The sequence below is a fragment of the Cyanistes caeruleus genome, chromosome 18 (genome assembly GCF_971803275.1).
Source record: "Cyanistes caeruleus chromosome 18, bCyaCae1.hap1.1, whole genome shotgun sequence".
In the NCBI taxonomy this organism is placed as follows: Eukaryota; Metazoa; Chordata; class Aves; order Passeriformes; family Paridae; genus Cyanistes; species Cyanistes caeruleus.
The window spans coordinates 10,401,013-10,420,213 of record NC_141718.1 but is presented as its reverse complement, the minus strand read 5'-3'; the positions used below and the strand labels follow the sequence as shown (position 1 = coordinate 10,420,213).

Below are 19,201 nucleotides of genomic sequence, written 5' to 3'. Positions count from 1 at the left end.
TGCCTCCTTGTATACAGTTCACCTTTGTTTTCTGTGAGAAGTGGGCACAGAGGACAGTAGTAACTCTTTTGCACAGCACAGTGCTCTCATCAGTTGGGTGCAAATTGTCACGCTGCTTCTTAGGGCTAGTCCTGCAGCCCTAAATTTCACAACCTCCATGGCTGAGCCTCTGCACCAGCTTTAAAAATAATTAAGATTTTTTTAATTGGTGAATTCTTTACTTTTCTAAGTCTGTCCCTCATTTAGTTACTAAATGGGAACTGGGTGCCTCCTGGTCTTGAATGTTGCTGTAATAATTATTTTGATTCTGAATGTGCCAGAAACTATTCTAATGCATATCAGCGTAAATTAAGTCAATAGAGATTCTTCAAATTTATCCTGGTGTTCAAGAGAATGGAATTCATGCACTTCAATTTACAGCTTATTAAGTGATCAGAATTAATGAACTTGTGATGACCTTTTCTGTTCTTGTTTACACATTTTCTTCCTATTCACTCATAATGTACATGATTTAGAAAAAGCAGAGAGTTGAAAAGGCAGTGTGTGGGTCAGATATGTCCTATGGAGCACAGCATTGTGCTTCAAGCTTTAATCATATTTTCAAAGCTGCAGTGTAAAAATGGCACCTCTGTTGATGCTGAGAAAGCCAACTTGATTTTTAGAACCCTCTCTGCATTCTGAAAGCTAGAAAAACATTTGTATCGAGGAACAGAGGTGTTCTTCAGAGTCACTGGAGTTTAATAGATGCCGAACAATTCCTCTTTTTGGGTGGTTTTTGTTTGTTTGTTTGTTTTGTTTTGGGTTTTGTTTGTTTGTTTGGTTTTGGTGTTTGGTTTGGGGTTTTTTGAGAGTTATTTTTCAGTGTAGTATCATATTTCAGCCTGGAGGTTGGGAATAATACAAACCATTGGATCCATATTTCCTTTTATTGTGAGGTTTGGAAATCACTTGGGATGTTACCAAGAAAACCACACGTAAACCCTCTTTTCCCCAAGACCAACTGTTATTCCACTGTGATTTAGCTCAATGTTTGAATGATGAAAGTTTCCCTTTGGTTTTCATTATGTCTAAGGCTAAACTTGTGAGGCTGTGTGCTCATCTCATCATTGTTTCTCTCTGACTTCGTGGTATAGGATGACTTCTAAATGCATCATCCAATCAACTACAAAAATTTTAGCAATTTTCTATGTTTACTGTGAGAGAGAACACCACTAATTTGTGGAAATACTAGGAAATCAAAACGGAGGAGTTCTGAAGCAGCATTGAATTAGATACCACTGCACTTGAAGGTGTGAAGCAACTGGGTGATAGCTCTCACATACCAATACCTTTATCTCATCTCTGTCTATTGCTCTAGAAAAGTTATGTGAGCACACAGAAAGATCTGTCACCAGATAAATACAGGACTTGTACTCAGCCTCTGCAGAATTGGAGGAGAATCGAAATCCGAAGTTAGAAGGAAAAAGAAACCCTGATGTGAGGGAGTTGAGGGTGCCCTGCTAGAGCAGTAGTGTAAGCATGCACAGGAACCCTGACAGAGACCATTTACTCAGGGAATGGAGGTAGATGGGGCATTAAAATGCTATTGTAAGAGAGAATAAGGGATTCCTGAAGAGGAAAATGCTGTGATCACAGCAACACATACACAGCCTGCTTGAGGGCATGCACGTGCCCCAGACAGTGCCAGGGGAGCTGAGAAGCTTGGGAAGGTGGTATATGAGCGGGAGCGTGAGGCTTATGGAGTAAATCCCAGTATGGGAGAGCAAAATCTTCAAAGGAATGGCTGTAGATAGTGAACTGCCCACAAGAAATGAGAAATGGAGGGCAGGCAGCCATGTCACCCTGAGCAATTCTGCTGGTGGCTGCAAAGAGTGAGGGGAACCATGGCAGCAGATGGGAAAGGAGGTTTCAAGGCTGGTTCTGGCTATGTATGACTTGCTGGAAACCAGAGAAACTGGTTAGTAACTCAAGCAGGCCAGCGTGGAGCCCAGGGCTGGACAGAGCTCTGAGGAGAGCCATACAAGTCACTCACCCTGATTGTAGTCCCTGCAGAGAGCTGGAGCTGATGTCTGGCTGCTCCCCTCTGTGCTGGTGCAGAGGTTGTGCCTCTCAGGGACTAATGGGCACTCCCTGTGCCTGAAGGTACCATACAGAGACAGGTAGTCCCTGGAAGTTGATGTATTCCTAGTTCTTTTTACCTCTTTTTGCTTAGGTATTTGCATACCAATGTTAAAAGATGAGAGAGACCCTCAAAGGCAGGCATAGAGAAGTGAGTACTGAGGATTTGTAAAAACGGGGAGAGGAGACCCCATGGTTGTATTGAAGGAAGACAGAAGCATGCTGGATTCACAGGACTCAGCTTTAAGTACAACTGACACAAAATTCCAATTGATAAACAAATGTGTCTTAATATGAGCTTCAAGTACTGCTCTTTTTTCTGAATTTGTTAGCTTTTTTCTTCTTCCCTTCTTAGTGCTGAGCATTCAAGCCCTCAAGACAGCAACTTAACAACAGTGCCAGTATTTCCAAGTCCTGTTTCTTTAAAAAGTTCATAAAACTTGTCACAGTACCCTAGTAAAGCTCTTTCTGCTGTGCTATCTAATCCAAAGTAGTTTGTATCAGATTTATGTTCTGGCAGCTCTGTGATAAACTTGGACTCTACCACACTGCAAACACAAAAGATTACTTTAACTTGTTGTTATTGAATTTGAAGGACTCTTTTGTTTCATGGATCCACACCCTTGTACCAAGTCCGTGGTCCCCATGGCTCTGTACCTTACACATTTACAAACTAAGGCAAATGTAAAACATTTCCACCAGTGACAATTTAATATTTTGGTAGATTTAGCCTGTTCTTTTTGTTAAAAATATGCATGTAAAAAGCCACAGTAGAAGATACAAAGTATTGGAGAATTCAGTGAGATCTGGTATTTTGACCAAAGGGTTCTTGAGGTTTTCCCTCTCTCACTTAAGTCTTCTTAAACCTGATGTCTCAATTCATAAGGCTGCCCTGAAACTTTGGATCAACCTCGTAAAGTTCCTAGAGAAAAACAGTTATGCAGAAAATTATCAGACTCTTGATTCCCCTGGTGTGAGGCCTTGCAAACTTGAGAGCCTGAAAACATAAAAGGCTGAAACTGATGTCAGTCACACCCTCAACACAAAGATTATAGGTGTAACCAGAGGAGGAATTCATCACAAAATCTCTCTGATCTGAAGTCAAGCAGAGCTCTGGAAACTGCTGCCAAATACCCAAGGCCAGAGACCTCTCATCCCGGGGCCAGTTCATCACCTGTGTTATCTGGTGCTCAAAAGCTTGTTCTAGCCCCAGTTTGTGGAGAGAGGAAAGCTTACTGACATCCTTTGCAAAAATTGAAATGTTTTATTTGTGTTTTTTTGGTTTTGTTTTTGGTTTGTTGGTGGTTTTTTTAAACGTTAAAACAAATCAACATTTGGCCGAAGGAATAGTAATTTTTTGTTTTACTATGACTCCAAGAGAAAAATATATTTACTATCTCCCAGCTTCCAAGTGAGAAGTTCACCTTATAACAGCAGGTGTACCTTGGAGTTGCAACTAGTAGTGATTAGCATCTCTAATAGTACAATGGTCTGTACTGTCTGACTGCCCCTAGAGCAAAAAATCAGTTCAGTCATTTATAATTCATCTTTAAATTGCTTGTCTTGAAAAGGCTGTATATTACCATGCAGTCTGGTGTCTGTGTTGTTTCTGCATTCATGACCATCACTATTTTGCATGTTTGTTGCCTGATTCTGCTGACATTTGTAAAACATTCATGAAATTTGGGGTTTTTCTTCTAATGTTATGTCCCAAACACATGACTAGCTCAGAGGGACTCTGGTGGAGGGTTACTCTGCATTACTCTGAGACCTGCTGGAAGTCCAGGCATGCACAGGCAGCAGCTGAACTGGCCAGGGACAGGCAGAGGACACGGTGAACTTCTCAGCTGGGCTTTGATTTCCAGCCCCATGTGCCGTACTGTTGTGTTCTGCTGTGAGAATCCTTCAGTTCTTCTTCCCTTTGGGTCTTTAATGCTAGCAGATGGAAATCCAGCTCAACTTTCAAAAAGTCTGAATAATTTATTAAGAACAAAATTGTTGGGTCTGAGAGCTGGGTCCTTTCTCTCTTTCTTTCTTTTTTTCTTTTTCCTTTTCTCTCTGCAAACTGCCTTTCAAAACCAAAGTTTCTAATTACAGGTCAGGGAGGTAGGTTTAATCACACAGCAGAGCCCTTGATGCAGCATTAGAGAGTGTTATTTATACACCTGAATTAATAGGGATGCAGCATTTCAGTTGAGAAGAATAAGGTGGTTTTCAATTTCACTCTTTTTATGTGAAACAAACCACATCAGATTCACTGGGCTTTTTGACCTAAATTATTTGGATTCTGAGTAACTAGCAAATAGCTGCTGTGCAGAGCTAGAGAAAAAAAGAAAGCAAGAATAGACTGCTTACATAGCAGAGAAACAACAGAAGCAGGATGTATTGGAAAAAGCTGTATTGGAATGGAAAGAGGAAGCCATTGGGAAACGAAAAGGTTAGAAATGCACATATGTAATTGTCTATCCCAAGGAAAACTTTTGGAAGAGTGGTGGCACCCACAGAAACTGAAGGGCAGTGTCAGTCTCTTTGCACATGCTTAGATACCTCAAAATATTATGGTACTTTTAGGGCCAAGAATAGGAGAAATGGAGGTGAAGCATATGAGGGGTCCCTGTTGCAGGGAATGGGATCCCTACACCCTCATCACTTAAAGTGACCGTAAACTTTTGCTGGAGGTATTTGCTCTGTAGTACTGAAAAGAAGCAGGGAATTGTTCCTGTGTGCTGGGAGCTCCACTGTGACTGTTTTACAGCAGCATAGAGATTCATTTTCCCTGCTACTTTGGATATGAAACTCACATTCACTGTGGAATTTCTTCCAGTTTTATCCCTGTATCTAACTTAGTATATTTTGTCTTCCTGTTTGGTTTCTGATCAGAAAGTCTGCAAAATTTCTAGCGGCTTTCTGGACATTTTTTTCAGGGCAAAAAGTTGGCCTCCTGTGCCTATGCATCTGATTCTTTAAGTTGTGGGATACACCGAGTTGAGTGAGATCCTGATTGGCATTGTTTGGGCTCTGAGACATGTTTGTGTATCTCCCACTTGGCAGTTGTGTTGGGCCACATGATGGGAGGGGGTCCCCACCACCAGGCTATTCCTTCTGGAAGCAGTTTTGGTTGTGGTTCACCTGTGGTGCCTGCGGGGCACCTCTCCCACAGCATGCCCTGCAAAACCAAAATATCTGCCACATAAAAATCCCAAAGTGACAGAGAGGGAGGGTTGCTATGCTTCAAAATAGCTAAAATGCAGGTTCTGTGGGTATGGATCAGAGAGCAGCAGCAAGGATACCAGATCTTATGCTCAGTATGTGAGACTTGGCATGGCCTTGAGCTCCTAGAAGCTGCATTTTGCTGTGAGCAGTAGATTCCTAGAAATTGTACCCAGCTTAGCTAAGAGACAGATGTATGCAACACAGTCAGTACCTATATGATATATTACTTAAGGAAAAAAAGGTTATCTGCTTATGTAAATTTACATTCAATTCCAAGATAATTTTTTGTTTGGTATACTTTGACTATGAACCTTGTCCCCATGTATGTCTGCAAATCATTACCACAGTGCTGGAGCAGTGTGTGCAGGGGATAGAAACTGATTCACCAGGTCCAGAACATCACAGTGCCCTGGCCATCGGATCTCTCAGAGTGTGTCTCCAGCAGTGTGTCAGGATCCAAAACTGGGCTGCAAGCTGGATGGAAACTCAGTTGCAGAAAAGAGGTCGGAAGCCTGAGAGAGCAGGCAAAAGGGAGGTGTTCAGCAGAGCAAGAAAACACTGCTCCCCTGGACAAAGTGGGAGCAGCCAGCTATGCTTCCCAGGCTTTGCATTGCCATCAGGAGGTTTTCTACTAGGCTGCCAGGGAGGAGGATGCGAGGTCTGTGTGTGCTCTCCCTGTGACATCCCTGTTATTACTGTCACTTGCAGGTGGCTGACACCCGCCATGAGTGAGGCAACCGAGGGTTTGGTGTTGTGCTGTACACCAAAGACAACTTGTCTCATGTGTGATAGTCAGGCTGCCCTGCCCGTGGGAGGAGATTTAGAGAGCACCGCTACTTTTTGGTATGTATGTGGGTTTTCTCCTCCAAAAATAGCCATCTGTTGAAGTGGGAGCATTTCAGGAGGGGAGAGGATTAGCAGTGGTGACATGGATGGTCATATTTCAGGGCAAACACCTGTAAATCGGTCTAAGCCTGTAAGTAGCAACCTATTAAACCGAGTTCACCTCAGCAGCACTCGCCCTGTGTCTGCTTGAGAAGGCTGGATCCAGTTACCCAGCCCTCAGAGTACAGCTGCTGCTCCAAGCTCAGCCTTTGCCCATCTTCTGTACCACTGCAAATGGAGCAGCTATGGATGTTAACAGCTGACAAGACAAAACACATTAAAGAGGTGATGACATCTTTTTAATACGTCATCTGTATTTCTACTTCTCTCTTATCCCATTCCCGGCCCCTCTTGGAGCTTTTCCTTATTGCTTTGTTTTTATGGGCTTTTTAGTAGAGCAATTCTTTTAACATTAGAGATGTTAGATCAAGTCTTCCCATGCTGTCCCTTCTGTTCAGCAGAAAAGCTGCCAGCAGAGATGTGTTGCCTGGTTTTCTAGAGGGGAAGCACACAGCTGTTGTAACATCCCATGCCCTTTCCACCTGCAGATGTGCAATGAGAAGTCAGAATATTAATTTGAATCCTCTGTTACTGCCACTGACTTCTGGTCTTTTAAAAAGGACTTGACCATGTGGAATTTCTGAATGAACTGCTGCAAACTCCATTTAATGAACTTTGCATAACAAAGTGCTAGGAACACATTTCCTATAGATATATGGCTTAACCACAAAATATTAAAAATTACTTTGTGAACAAACATGCCGTACCTGTGACCTGGCAGTGAAAATGCAACAGGGTAACAGAGCTCAATCCACTTCTCTCAGCAACTTCCAGAGTGATCTCTAACGTCACAGTATTTTGTCCTTGGGTTCTACTGTTCCATTATCTTAGAAAATAACAACCACCTCACCAAGGCTCTGAAGACATGTGAGATCTTTGTCTAGATTGTGTATGCAACTGAGATTGCATAAGGAAAGTATCCTTGTTTTTTCTGATATTGAAATAGTCTGTTAGTCACTCTCCTTTTTGTATCTTACATGCATTTATATAAATATATATATTTATATGCACTTTTATATAATTTACTTTATATAACTTATAATCTATGATGAACTTCTAAAGTTCTTAGGAGTCACTACTTCTTCAGGTCAGTTATACACCTTTATCCTAAGAGAATTAAAAACGAGCATTCAAAAAAATTTGCATCCAAGTAATTCGAAGTGAATGTCATCCCTTGTTTACAGATTCAAAAAGTAAAATTTCAGCAAGGATTTATACATACGAGAGACAAATAGGAGTCAAATGTTATCTAAGGATGTTTCTGTAAGTATGTGTCCTGTTTCACACTTACTAAAGTGTTCAGAGATCCTTCTGGCTTTGGGAAATACTGAGAACAATCAGTGTGCCTCTGAGATGCTGCATTCATCCCTTCAGGACTGTGCTGATAGTCTCTTTCCTTGCTGAAACACCTCACCTAGTTTCCTTCCAACAAGTAAAAGTGTAAATTTCTTAAGAAACTTTTGCAGTTGTAAGGTAAGTAGTCTGGGGAGAGGGGAAAACTCAGCTGTATCAGAAAGATCCAGTTCTGCTTGTACAGAACAATGAAGATCTGGCTGTGTCAAAACCTTGCTCCCAAATTTTCTCTGGTGGTTTTGAGAAAGACTGCACTGCTGTGGGAAGCACTGTTGGCCTGGGTGAGTTGCTGGCTTAAAGCTCTTGATAAAAAATGCACTCTGTGCCATTGCCTGGGTAAAGAACATTTCATTTTCTAGTGGGCATGAGGAGTTGTCAGTGTCATTGAAATTTTGTAGCTGTGAATAGTTGCTGTAAATTTCATCTGGGCAATATCCCCAATTGTGTTAGATATAATTACATTCAAAGTTCTTTTTAATCATTTATTTGGAACATGTCCCAAGATTCAGCAGTTTTGGACTGGGACAGAAATTGAATTATTTATTATCAATTAGAGGTTGTCAGAGCCTTTGACACCACGTCGAGCTGGCATTGTTTGGTATCTGTATTAATGATCGTATAGATAAAAGCATGAAATTATTGGTTGGAAAGCTTTTATTCTAGGCTGAGAAGGCTAGTTTGCATACTTGGCTGGATGCTTCCCTACACTCACTGTCATTATGGCTCTGTTTAATCAAGTCAATGTTGCCTGTGGAATTGCTTGCCCATAAATTGATGAATTGAGTGTAAGAATAATTCCTCCTAGATTGAACCCAGTTGTGACTTCCCTTGCCATCCCAGCCCAGCACATTTAGACTCTTCTGCTTTGGCTGTGGTCTGCTACAGACCCTGGAACAATCTTCGTCACATCTGTTCTTTTCTTAGAAGAGCAATTTATTGATGGCTGCTGGTGCTATGGCAATGCTGGATGCTGAGCCTTTGTTTCCCCAGGTGAGGGGATGGAGCCCATAACCTCACAGGTGTTCCTGAGCTCTCTCACAGCTCTCTTGTGCACCCTTCTGTCATCCCTGTCAGTCTTAACAATAATTTTTCTAGTTGTGCTTTGGCAGTTTGCAAGAAACCTCAGCTTAAAAGGGAGATCACATTACACACACGTTACAGAGGAGCAGAGTGTGGTCCCAGAAACATCACTGCAGAACGGGAAACCGTCATGGAATCAGAGGAAAGGAGCTTGGAGAAGATGCCACTTGTCTCCTTGAGTGGCTGAGGAGAGAGGATGCTCATGTGAAATTGTCTCATCCCCATATCTTCTCGATTTTGTTGCCAAGGTTAATATAGCCATGAAAACCCTTCTGAGGACATACTTGCCCCATTTTTTTGTAGCAAATAGATATTTTTTCCTGCCTGCACTCCAAGCTGCTGGAAGCTGCGTGCTTTAGCCCTGTACAGAGACTGATCCAGGATATTACAGGATGTGATTTGAACAAGGTTATAAGAAGTTACATTCAAGATCTGCAGAGAGAATGGGAACTTTTCATATGATAACAACAATAATTCATAATTCCCTGCACCAGTTCTACTCCCCATTGGAGTCAGTTTCCAGTGTCTTCTGAGAATTCCAGTTTCTTGAAATTTATAAATTTCTCAATGGAGTCACTGATCTGGGGTTTTTCTTCTGATTTTCTTTTTCCTGCTTCACAACACACTTACCAAAAACTGGGTTGTCCTACTGTCACAAGGAAGTTTTTTACCTACAAAACTTTTCCAGTTATTTCATTGCAGCAAAGGAAACTGGGACTAGAGAAAGAGGGAAGTTCTCATTTCACTGGGAAATTTTGATATTTCAAAACCATTCCAAAGTGTATCATATTTTAGATCAAGCTTTCTCTTACAAAATTAAACTCTGAAAACATTGTCTTCTTTTGATCAAAACAGTTCCTCTGATTTCAGTGTCTTTAAACTGAAAAAAAAAAAGTTATTTTATATAGCTTCATCTAACTTTTTTATATATTGTATATATTTTTTTTTATTTTGGAAAGCTTTTCTCAACTATGTGCAGTACATCAAAAATGTCAAAATAGGCCTTTATTTATTATTTAAACACCTCATAAATGTTGTTAAACAGAGAAATCATAAAGTTTTTCAAAACAGTTGGGCTTCAACAAACATATTTTTTCCTTTAGCATTCATCCACACGCAAACACTCATTATCTAGAAAAACATTTTAATACTATGTAACTCTCATTCTTTTCAAATTGGTGACTGCGTGGTAAGAAGTACCTCTTCCAGTGATCTCACTTGGAAAAGCCGAGGCTGCATGTATCCAGCCTCTAAGGCTCAGTACTGACTTCCACAAAGGAAAGAATGCAACTGGAATTCCTGGAACAGACCTCTCTTGAAGTATGTGCTTTGTATCAAAGATGCTATTTCTCAAGGAAAAAATAAACCAAACCGAACAAAACCCAAGTCAACTAAAGCCCAGTCCATAACAACAAATCAACAAAAGTAAAGCCACTTTTATAAACCAGCTTTTTGTCATGACTTGCTGAAGGTGCAATGGCCCCTTCATCTGCTCAAATCCTTCTACTTAGGAAAAAAAAAAGAAAAGTGGAAATGGAGAATGTGTCCTGTCGAGCTGCGGTATAATGCGCCCCAAACCCTGTGAGCAACCTTTCTTTCCCAATCTGGTAGTGATGTTTCTGACTCCCAGCCTCCCTCTCCAGAAGCTGACAAGCAGCAGCAACTCTCAACTGAGGCGGACTTGGGAAATGACTAATTAAACAGTGATTGCAGGATTGCTTCCTGCCCTGGGTATCAGACCACAAGGGTGAAGCTTCATAAAGATGGAGTGGCTGCAGGAAGCGATGCTGTGCATACTTCCACAATGGGGGCATTATGGAAACATGCCCCGGAGGCTGCCGGAGACCTCGCTGAATGGATCCTGATACCATCGGGGAATGGAGTACCTGCTAGTTCAAAGCGAGCCTGAATGCAGGTTTTAATCCTTTCTGACAATTGTTGAGAGGAAATGGCCTTTCCTCTGACCTTATCGTTGTAAACAACAACTAGTCATCAGGTTTGTCCTGCCGAGGGAATAGTCAAGGTCTATGCAAGGACTTTACTTTAATTTTTTTCTTCTCTGATTACAATGGTTTAATTCTCTAGATCTGAAATGCATTCTCACCCCTTAATATACTGACTTCATGTACATTCTTTCTTAATTATTGAGTCCATACAGCTCGGCCTGGTTCAAATTAGCTCCTTGGAGCTGTGGGCAGACATCCCATGGCCAGTTTCGGTACTCAGCCCTGCGGTTGTTTTTATGATGGGCTGTTGAGAGATGCCTTTTGCATGCACCAGTATCCCCAGAGCTGGGTATGAGACAGGCTGACAAACTCTTCTAGCATGACAGAGCTATTTTCACATCGGCCAAGAGGCAGAATGGGGAATTGCTGCTAGGCAGCATTAGTGTGGCAGTTTTAGTGTGATAGAAGGATGCAAACACTTCTGGAATTGCAGAGGTGGATTTATCTCTGTGGATTCATATGGCTTTTAGAGCTAAGACAATACAGATGACAGAGGAAATGAGACAGTGGCTCTTGCTGCTCCTGGAGTTCAAGCCAACTGTCTGTAAACAGCTGGACAGAGTGACATGCAGAAGAGGGCTGACCTGCTGCACTGACACAGTTTTGGAGTGGTGAAATCCACTTCCCCCAGGTCTGTGCAGGACTTTGCCTTTGGCGGGGCCCCAGTATTGAGATGCACATCACGGTGGCCACCTGTAAGCATCCCCTTCCGGGTTGCTGCTCATCAGATGCTAAGTGCTGTAACAGAGATCAGCTGTCAGAGCCTTTCTGAAAGAGAATTTGCAGAGCCATTAGGAGGGCACTTCTGTCCTGGTCATAGACCTTGGCAGGGTATAGGAGGTTACTGATGGCTTTGTATGAATGGCTTTTTAATTCCAGTGGAGTTTATGGATGCACTCACATGTCTGCTCTTTGGTCCCCTGTTCTAAGACAGGGAGCAAGCCAGAAGACATTTTTCCCTTTCACTGCACTGCCTGGCTGATCACTGTAAAATGAGGGATGGGCTACACAAGTCAGTGTGCCTAAGCCTCTGCAACTCAAGAGTTTTTTTTCTGGAACTAAGGAACATTCCTTCCCTAGGTAAAGATGATGACTTGTAATCTTTTCTTCTTGTCCCAGTTGGCCCAGCTTTGTATCTGCTTCTCCAGCTTGTGAGGATTCTTGCTACATGCTTGACAACAGAAATGTGGTGTATTTGTAGCAGGCTGGAAGTCCCTGTGTGTAGTCCAGATTTCTAGTGAAAATCCTGTAAGGGTCTGCAAATGAGAACAGGTTAAAAACTACTTTCCTTGGGTTTGTAGGAATATCTGAGTGGGCTGTGGTAGGCTGAAGGGAAACTGATAGATTTTCATAGAGAGGATGTTTGGTTTTCACAGCTATGAAAACCTGTGGTAACTTTGGGCTCTGTTTTGTGTAATAGAATATTTGTGAGCAAAGTGAAACGCTGCAGAGAGCAACCTCTGAACACCACGTACATCTCTGCCAAGTGAATGATCAAGGTCAGGGTCTCAAGTGATGAAGTAAACAGGGCTGGACCTGCCCTGTGCTTTGTCTCTGGTACCCACATGTGCTGTGGCCAAGAACAGGCTGTACCAAAGGCATGGGTTTCTCTGATTTTAATCAGGATGTGGGGCTGTGGGTGGAAGAGTGTGTTATAGTAAACATTTGCAGTCTGACCTGTAACCGTGTGAAGCTGTTTTTCTTGCTCCATACCAAAATGAGTTTGGATCATTTCGCTTCCAGTTTTGTTCAGAAAACAACTATGCAAGGCTGTGGCACATGTGTGCCAGTGGGAATGAGACTTAAATAAATGGGAAGGATCTCAAGAAGATCTGATGTGATATGCCCAAAGGAATTGCCTTTCCTGGGGGTTGACCCCTGTGGCAAGGTTGTGTAATTAGGCTGCTGGGAGATCTGGTCGATTGGAATGGCGTTTACTCCATAACTTGCAGGGGGCCAGGAAGTTGGTGGGGGTAGTACCACCATCCCAGGTGTCTTGTGTGTGCTCTCTCCATCACCTGGGCACCGTCTGTATCAGGGTCACATTGTCACAAAACTGAAAGAAAGGCTATTAGAGGAAGTATTCCCCTTTCAGTTGGGGTGAACACAGTATTTTGTGAGAGAAATGTTCTCTGTCCATCCCACCCCTTCTCCCCTCTGAGATTTACTTGTTTATATGATTGCAGGAGGTGGCTCTTTGCCTTGTTGTGGTATTACCTGTGCTAAGGAGGATCATAAAAAGCTTCAACACTTATTGATTCAGTAGTGGGAGCTGTTTCAACAGTGATAAAATGGTGCCTCTCCATCAGTTATGGAATACCTGTCAGGTTTTCTCTTTCCACCCTGAGGTTCCCTTTAAGACTTTTTGAATTATTTCCTCTGCTTTATAGAGCTGTAACAAAGGATGAGTGGCTGGATCACTGTGCCAGCTTTACCTGAGTAAAAAGGGCCACAGACAGGCTGAAAGGGCTCCTGTCAGCAGGCTACTAATTGCATGTGTCCATCAGCAGGTTGTCCTTCTACCAAAGAATGTTATCTTGAGATGAATCCATAGGCAGCACAGAAGGATCTTGTTGAGAGAGGCAGAGCAAGGAGCTGTAGAGTGCTGCTACTTATTGGGATGGTGTCTTCACAGCAGGTGCAGGAGTGAAAGAGCAGCACCAGCTCTGCAAGAACTGCTCAGCTTTGCAGCGATCGTGTTAAGAGGGAGTACACTTTGCTTTTTTTCCTCACAAGGGACCACTTGCATTGTGTTTTGCACTGCTTTGCAATATTTCTGGAAGTCTGCACTGACTGCTTGGAATTCTGTGGGGAATGAATGTTGCTTTTCCTGCTTGTTTTGTCCATGCAACATTATACCATGCACTGTGTGTAAAGAAGGGCAATCTCTGTTTCAGAGCTTAATGAATGCCATAATGGACTGTCTTGGCAGTCTGCATACCTGAGGAATTTTTTTTTTTCTGCATAGGAGCAGCCCATTTTGCAGTTCTGCATAACCCCAGTTCTGGACTTGTCTAAGTTTTCTTGTACAGTTCAAATGTTACCTGTGGCCTATCTTGAAAGCTTCTCACTGAGACCAGAGAAAAGGGCAATTACTTAAAAATATTTGCACATGGTTAGACTTTTTTCTGATCTACTGAGAAATAATCACAATCACTTCCGGATTGACTCAAAGAAAGCGTCACCAGAGCTGACAAGGTTTCATTCTCAATATGTTATATATTGTAATTAGGATGTATATTGCCTTCAGCACCCCAAGACCTCAGGAGAACATGAGCTGAGGATTTTGCTTGTCTGCCCTTACTGAATGCATGGGAGAGTCTCATGAATATTTTTGAAGCAGGTCAAATACTTGCCATTGCAAATCTACAGAGGCCTTAATGAAAGCAATCCTTTGAGCAGGAGTGAAGGTGGATTTCTCCTTCCTTACAAAAATGCTCTTGGAAAGCCAGAATAAGTTTGAAAGGGGTAGGTAATGTCTGTGGAGTTAGTTTTCTCTCTGAAGTTGTGGAGGGGAGGCTCCTATTCATTCAGCTGCAGATTGGCACTTAGCACGTGTCTGGAGGCAGTGGAAGAGCCAGGCAGGACTGGGACAACAGTGATATAGTCGATATGGAAATTGAGACGCTTCCCAAAAGCAAGTTTGCTGATTATAAGGCAGCAAACAACTTGGTGTTAAGGGGTAGGGTAGAATCCTCTTTTTTAGTAATTGTAATTATTATTATTTAGAGGGAATTACATTGTTAAATGAACACATCGTGAACATTATTAGTCATCAAAGCATCACATGTGATGCTGTGGGAAGGTGGGAAAGACTGAAACTGAGGCATAACACCCCCTTGATGCCTCCAGAATGAGGCAGAAGAAACCCCAACACTGCTGAAGTTCAACTTTTGTGAAAAACAGTTTGTGGGATCCTCTTTAACACGCTTACACAGATGTGCCTGAATCCCCAAAGGAGACGGCTGGGTAGGGAAGCAGGGTGTGAAGTGAAATTCAGGCGGAGTGATGTTGGAAGCGGATAGGGCTACACATCCTATCTTTATCACTTCAAATCCTGACTGCCAAAATATCTGGTCCAATATTGGTCCCACTGATTGACTGAGACACAAGACTACTGAGGACCCGAGAGGTCCTGAGCTCAGTGTAAATCCTGGGAATAGAAAGAGGTGTTGACAGAAGAACTTGCTATCTTCCTGGACAGTCTGGAACATCTGTCCATGAGGACTGAGAAGGCTGTATTTAGCTATTTGTGTCTTTGGATGTTGAAAGTGGGCAGGAATTTTCGTGAGCTGTTGAACCAAGTCTGCATCCATGATTAGGACCAAGGTTCATTCTATTTCCTTGAGCTCATGCTGCCATTCACTTACGCTGCTGGAGCTCCTTTTCATGGTTTGGTTGCAGCTTGACGCTGACTCTGAGCAAAAGCCTGGTGAGATCCCAAATGTTGCCATGATCATTAAAGAAGTTCCCTTCTCCTAAGACATGTGCAGGATCCCCAGTCCTTTTCCTGCATTCATGATGCTCAGGGGGCTGGAGCTGAGCTGCTGCAGCTCTGTCTGCTTGGGGATGGAGTTGTTTACAGGAGGGGGAAGCATGTCTTTTGGTGGAGGTGTGGAGGAGGCAGATGTCCTGTCTCCTGTTCTTCAGCAACCAGGTTTCTCTGTTCTTCAGGGCTACATACATTCAGCTAGACTTTTTGAAAAAGAGACCAAACAACCTCTTCTCTGGCCTCAATGCAGGAAAGCTTACCCCCAGACTCTCTCTTCTGTTACTTTGCTTGGTGATGCCTTTGAGCCAGGGAGGACCTTTCCTGTAAACTCCTGCACAAGAGGAGGCCTGTTGCTGTGAACTCTTGCATAGTAATTAGAGGAAACAACTTTGAGCTCCCACCACTGGTTATGCAACAGGGCTGGATTGTTTGTCACCACACAACCCAGCATCAGCGTGCTGGTGCATCTGTTCTGACACCTCTCCTTTGTCTCCATCCCCTCTCTAGGCATCTGCTTTGCAGATTGCAGGAGTTTCTGTCCCACAGCCGGCTCCCAGGTAAATCCTGTCTGGGACATTTCGAGGGAAATTGTAGCTCCACAGTTGAGATGGCCCCAGTTTCCAAGGCAACTGTCCCCTCACCCTCTTTTGAACGCTGCCTCATTCCCATAGAAAGTTTCCCATTAGTCTCGTCAGCAGCTGCTGCAGGAGCACGTCACCTCCAGAGGAGTTGTCCTTCGCTGGACTCTTTATTCCCGTAATGAGCAGGCAGGGGGCCAGGGGTGGCCTGTGCTGGGCCCTGCTGAGGCGCTCGGGCAGGGCAGCGCATCCAGCAACGGAGCTGCTCTTGAGTGGGTGAGGGGGTGTTTGTGCCTTTCCACCTTCCCAGGGAGAAAGTGATGCTTGGGGCTCCTGGGAGGTGCGTGGAGCGGGAGGCTGAAGTGCTGATGGGGCTGCTCTTGGGGGTTTTTTGGCGAGCGGGAAGGTGACAAGTGAATAAGAAGGACACGGCATTTTATTTAATTAGAAAAACCAAACTCCCTAAAACTAGCCTCCGAAGGGCCTCCGTTGTCATCAGCCGCACAAAGAGCTGTGACAAATGAAAGGAACTGAGCAGAGAAAAGGCTGCTTTCTCTTTGTGTCTCTTTCCCAGCTTCTGTTTGCTTTGCTGTCTCCCTTGCTCCCATTGATCAGGCATGTGGAAACATTCCTCCTCCTGCACTCCCATTGTGGCCGCCCGGTTGCCAGGCTGCCGTTGGCTTGAATAACTTCACTAAGCCAGGCCTCTCCAAAACCATGCCATCCGGCGCGCTGGATGAGGAGCCAGACACTGCCCTCCCATCCTCCTCCCCTCCGTCCCCCCCTCCCCAGCAGCGCAGGGGTGCAGTGAGAAAATGTGCCAAAGAACAAGGGAGGTAACGCGGAGCCCCAGCTGTCCCTATGCGGGGGAGAAGCACAAGCTTGCCCTAAGAAAATAGGGGCAAAAGGAGGGGACAATGGCCAGCCTGGGTTGCTGCCTTAAAAAGAAGGTGGGTGGTGGTGGTGAGGGCTGTTAGCCCAAAGTTTCTGAGCAGAGAGGAGACAAAATGGTACGTTTCCCAGGGATACAAGCTAGTAAAGTGCAGTGAGGTAAACCCCAGCCTTGCTTCCCGTGGAGGGGAGAGGTGGAGAGGACAAAACAGGAGGCAGCAGGCAGCCGGCTGGAAGCAATTCATGGCCAACTCTCACTGGCTGTGCCACAAATGTGTCCTTACAACACACGAGGCACCTTGGGCCAAGCTCTCCACTACTGCTGGCTTGTGCAGCACCTCTTGTTGAGGTGACACCACTGTCTGGTGCAGGTGACAGCTCTGTCACACAGTGTGGCTGCATTCCTGGAGGGAGTTCAAGGGCAGGCCAGGGGCTGTACCCCCCAGGACTTGCTCCAGGGATTAACTTGGGGTAGTTCTGGTGCTGAAGACACTGGACTGGAGCTCTAGCCAGTGGCCCAGGGACCTGGGAGGCTTGTGCTGTTGTTGCAGAGGGGCTGACACCCACCTGCAGTCCTGCTACAGCCATTATTAGGCCAAATACAAATCTGGCCTATTGTTCTTAGTGCTGTTTTTCTTCGGTGAAATAGCAGTAAGCAATCTGTGCTTTCAGACATGCTTTTGACTCAGCATGGCTGGAGTTGAATCCTCCGATGGTGTGAAGTAGCCCTGGCCCATCAGCTCACAGCATCACCTGTGACCCCCAGGTAGTGTTCCCAGCTCTGTGGCAGCTGTGGCCCGGCACTCAGGATCAGAGGAGCTGTATGGCCACGGGCTGAGGCTGTGGCCAGGCATTGGATCCTCTCCCGGTGCCACCAGGCCTGTCCATAAGGGTGGCCCCTGCATTCCAGGAGGTGGAGGGAGATATCCTGGGGCAGCTGAAGCCAGAGCCAAGCTGGGTTTGCTTTGCAGAGAGCTCCTGAGTTTGCACCGGGTTTGTGCTTGTTTGAAGGGCAGGGACTGCTGAGCTCAGGTGATTAACATAACAATCCCGGAGCTCTGCCTTCATCCTGCGGCTAAAGCCTGGTTTGCTCAATCCAATTTCCAGCCTCTGCCCTTTCTTTAGCAGGCTAATTACAGCGGCAGGACAGTGGAAATGACCTTCTTAAAGTCACAGTGCCCCTCATCTACTTACCTGTCAAAACACAGGAGATGGAACACTGGTATCATTCAGAGAAATAACATGTTTAGATACAATGAGTGAACGTACCAAAATGCAGAGCTCTTCCCTGAAGTTCCCAGAGGGAACTTGTGTGTTGTTACCAGTAGTGATGTATTTGTAAAGCTCTTTCTAAGGAAGGTCCACTGACCAGCAGTGCAACAGAGGTGCAGATTCATTCAAATTTAAAGAGTAAGTGTGCATTATTACACTGATAAATGTGCAAATGCTATCACCTCACACAGAAACCTGTGAGGGCACTGGGCTGGAAAGCTTCTGCAGTGCTGGCTTCTCTCATTAGTCATCCTAGCCTCATTCTGTCTGTAATACGGAGTGCCTGGCTCCAATGCAGTTCTGGTCTCCTCCTGCACAAACTTGGATGTGGCCTGTGGGCCCAGAGAAGCTGTGAGTGCTCTGATGGTTGGTCCTGCAGGTACTACAGCCCTGGCATGGGCTGGAGCAGGAGCTTGTGTGTGGAGCCTGCCTGGAGGCTGGAGCTTCAGATGAAATGAAATGCAATCTGCAGGAAACCCTTGGGCTCAGCTCAGGATGCTGATGTGGCCTTTAAAGCAAAGGATGGGTGCTCCCAGTGTCCTTCCAAGGGTTTGTCCACTGGAGCAGAAACAAGTGACTTCCAAGGATGGCAGGGCTTGTTTCTGTTTGAACGTTCTGATCAGCTTTGTAAAGACCTGTGCTGTAGGTGGCCTTCATATTCTTGAAACTATATCAGCAGCCACACGAATCAGGCCATTCTCAGAGGATAACAGAAAATAAAAGTTTGTGCCTGACCAGTAGCTTGGCACACGATTTTTCTGTTGTGGTCCTGTTGAAATTGTCAGTGATACCTTGTTAAGGCTAAGTTTTGCTTAGGATTGGCTTCATTTTGTGATTTTAGTACTCAAAAAGGAAGAGGCAGTCTCCTGGTTGCAGGAGGACCTGTGAGGTGAAGCCAGTCTAATCGGTGGAGCAGCCATAGCTAAACTGCTTCTGGAGCTGAAAGGATGGTTTTGCTATCTCTCCTGCTTGGAAAGAAAGAAATATGGTGAGCATCGTCAGGCTTAATGTAACAAAACAGGCCAGGAATAAAATTAACTGGATAGCTGATACAGATGTGTCAGTCACACTTTGCCCCAAAGCCACTTCTGATTGCTGAGATACCTGTCCCGTCAGGCATTGAGAAGAGGTAGCAAAACAATTTTCAATTCATGGCAGTCTTGGAGACCTGCTGCACACAGCAAATTTGATGCTGTGATAACTGACACTGTTTGTGACAGACAAATCTGTGGCTTGTGTAGTGAAGCAGTTCA

At 44.4% G+C, this 19,201-nt stretch overlaps 1 protein-coding gene across 6 annotated transcripts in view; it reads left to right on the top strand.

Moving 5' to 3' along the window:
- The window catches only part of MSI1 (musashi RNA binding protein 1), a 74,717-nt gene that overhangs the window by 11,613 nt on the left and 43,903 nt on the right, over positions 1–19,201 (top strand). For 3 of the 6 annotated variants that reach the window (XM_086855539.1, XM_086855538.1, XM_086855543.1), the window contains one exon: positions 6,040–6,174. The exons of the other annotated variants lie outside the window; for them this stretch is intronic. In XM_086855539.1, coding sequence (XP_086711665.1) covers positions 6,040–6,174 — 135 coding nt within the window. The remainder of the gene's footprint in view (positions 1–6,039; positions 6,175–19,201) is intronic. 6 annotated transcript variants of the gene reach the window in all.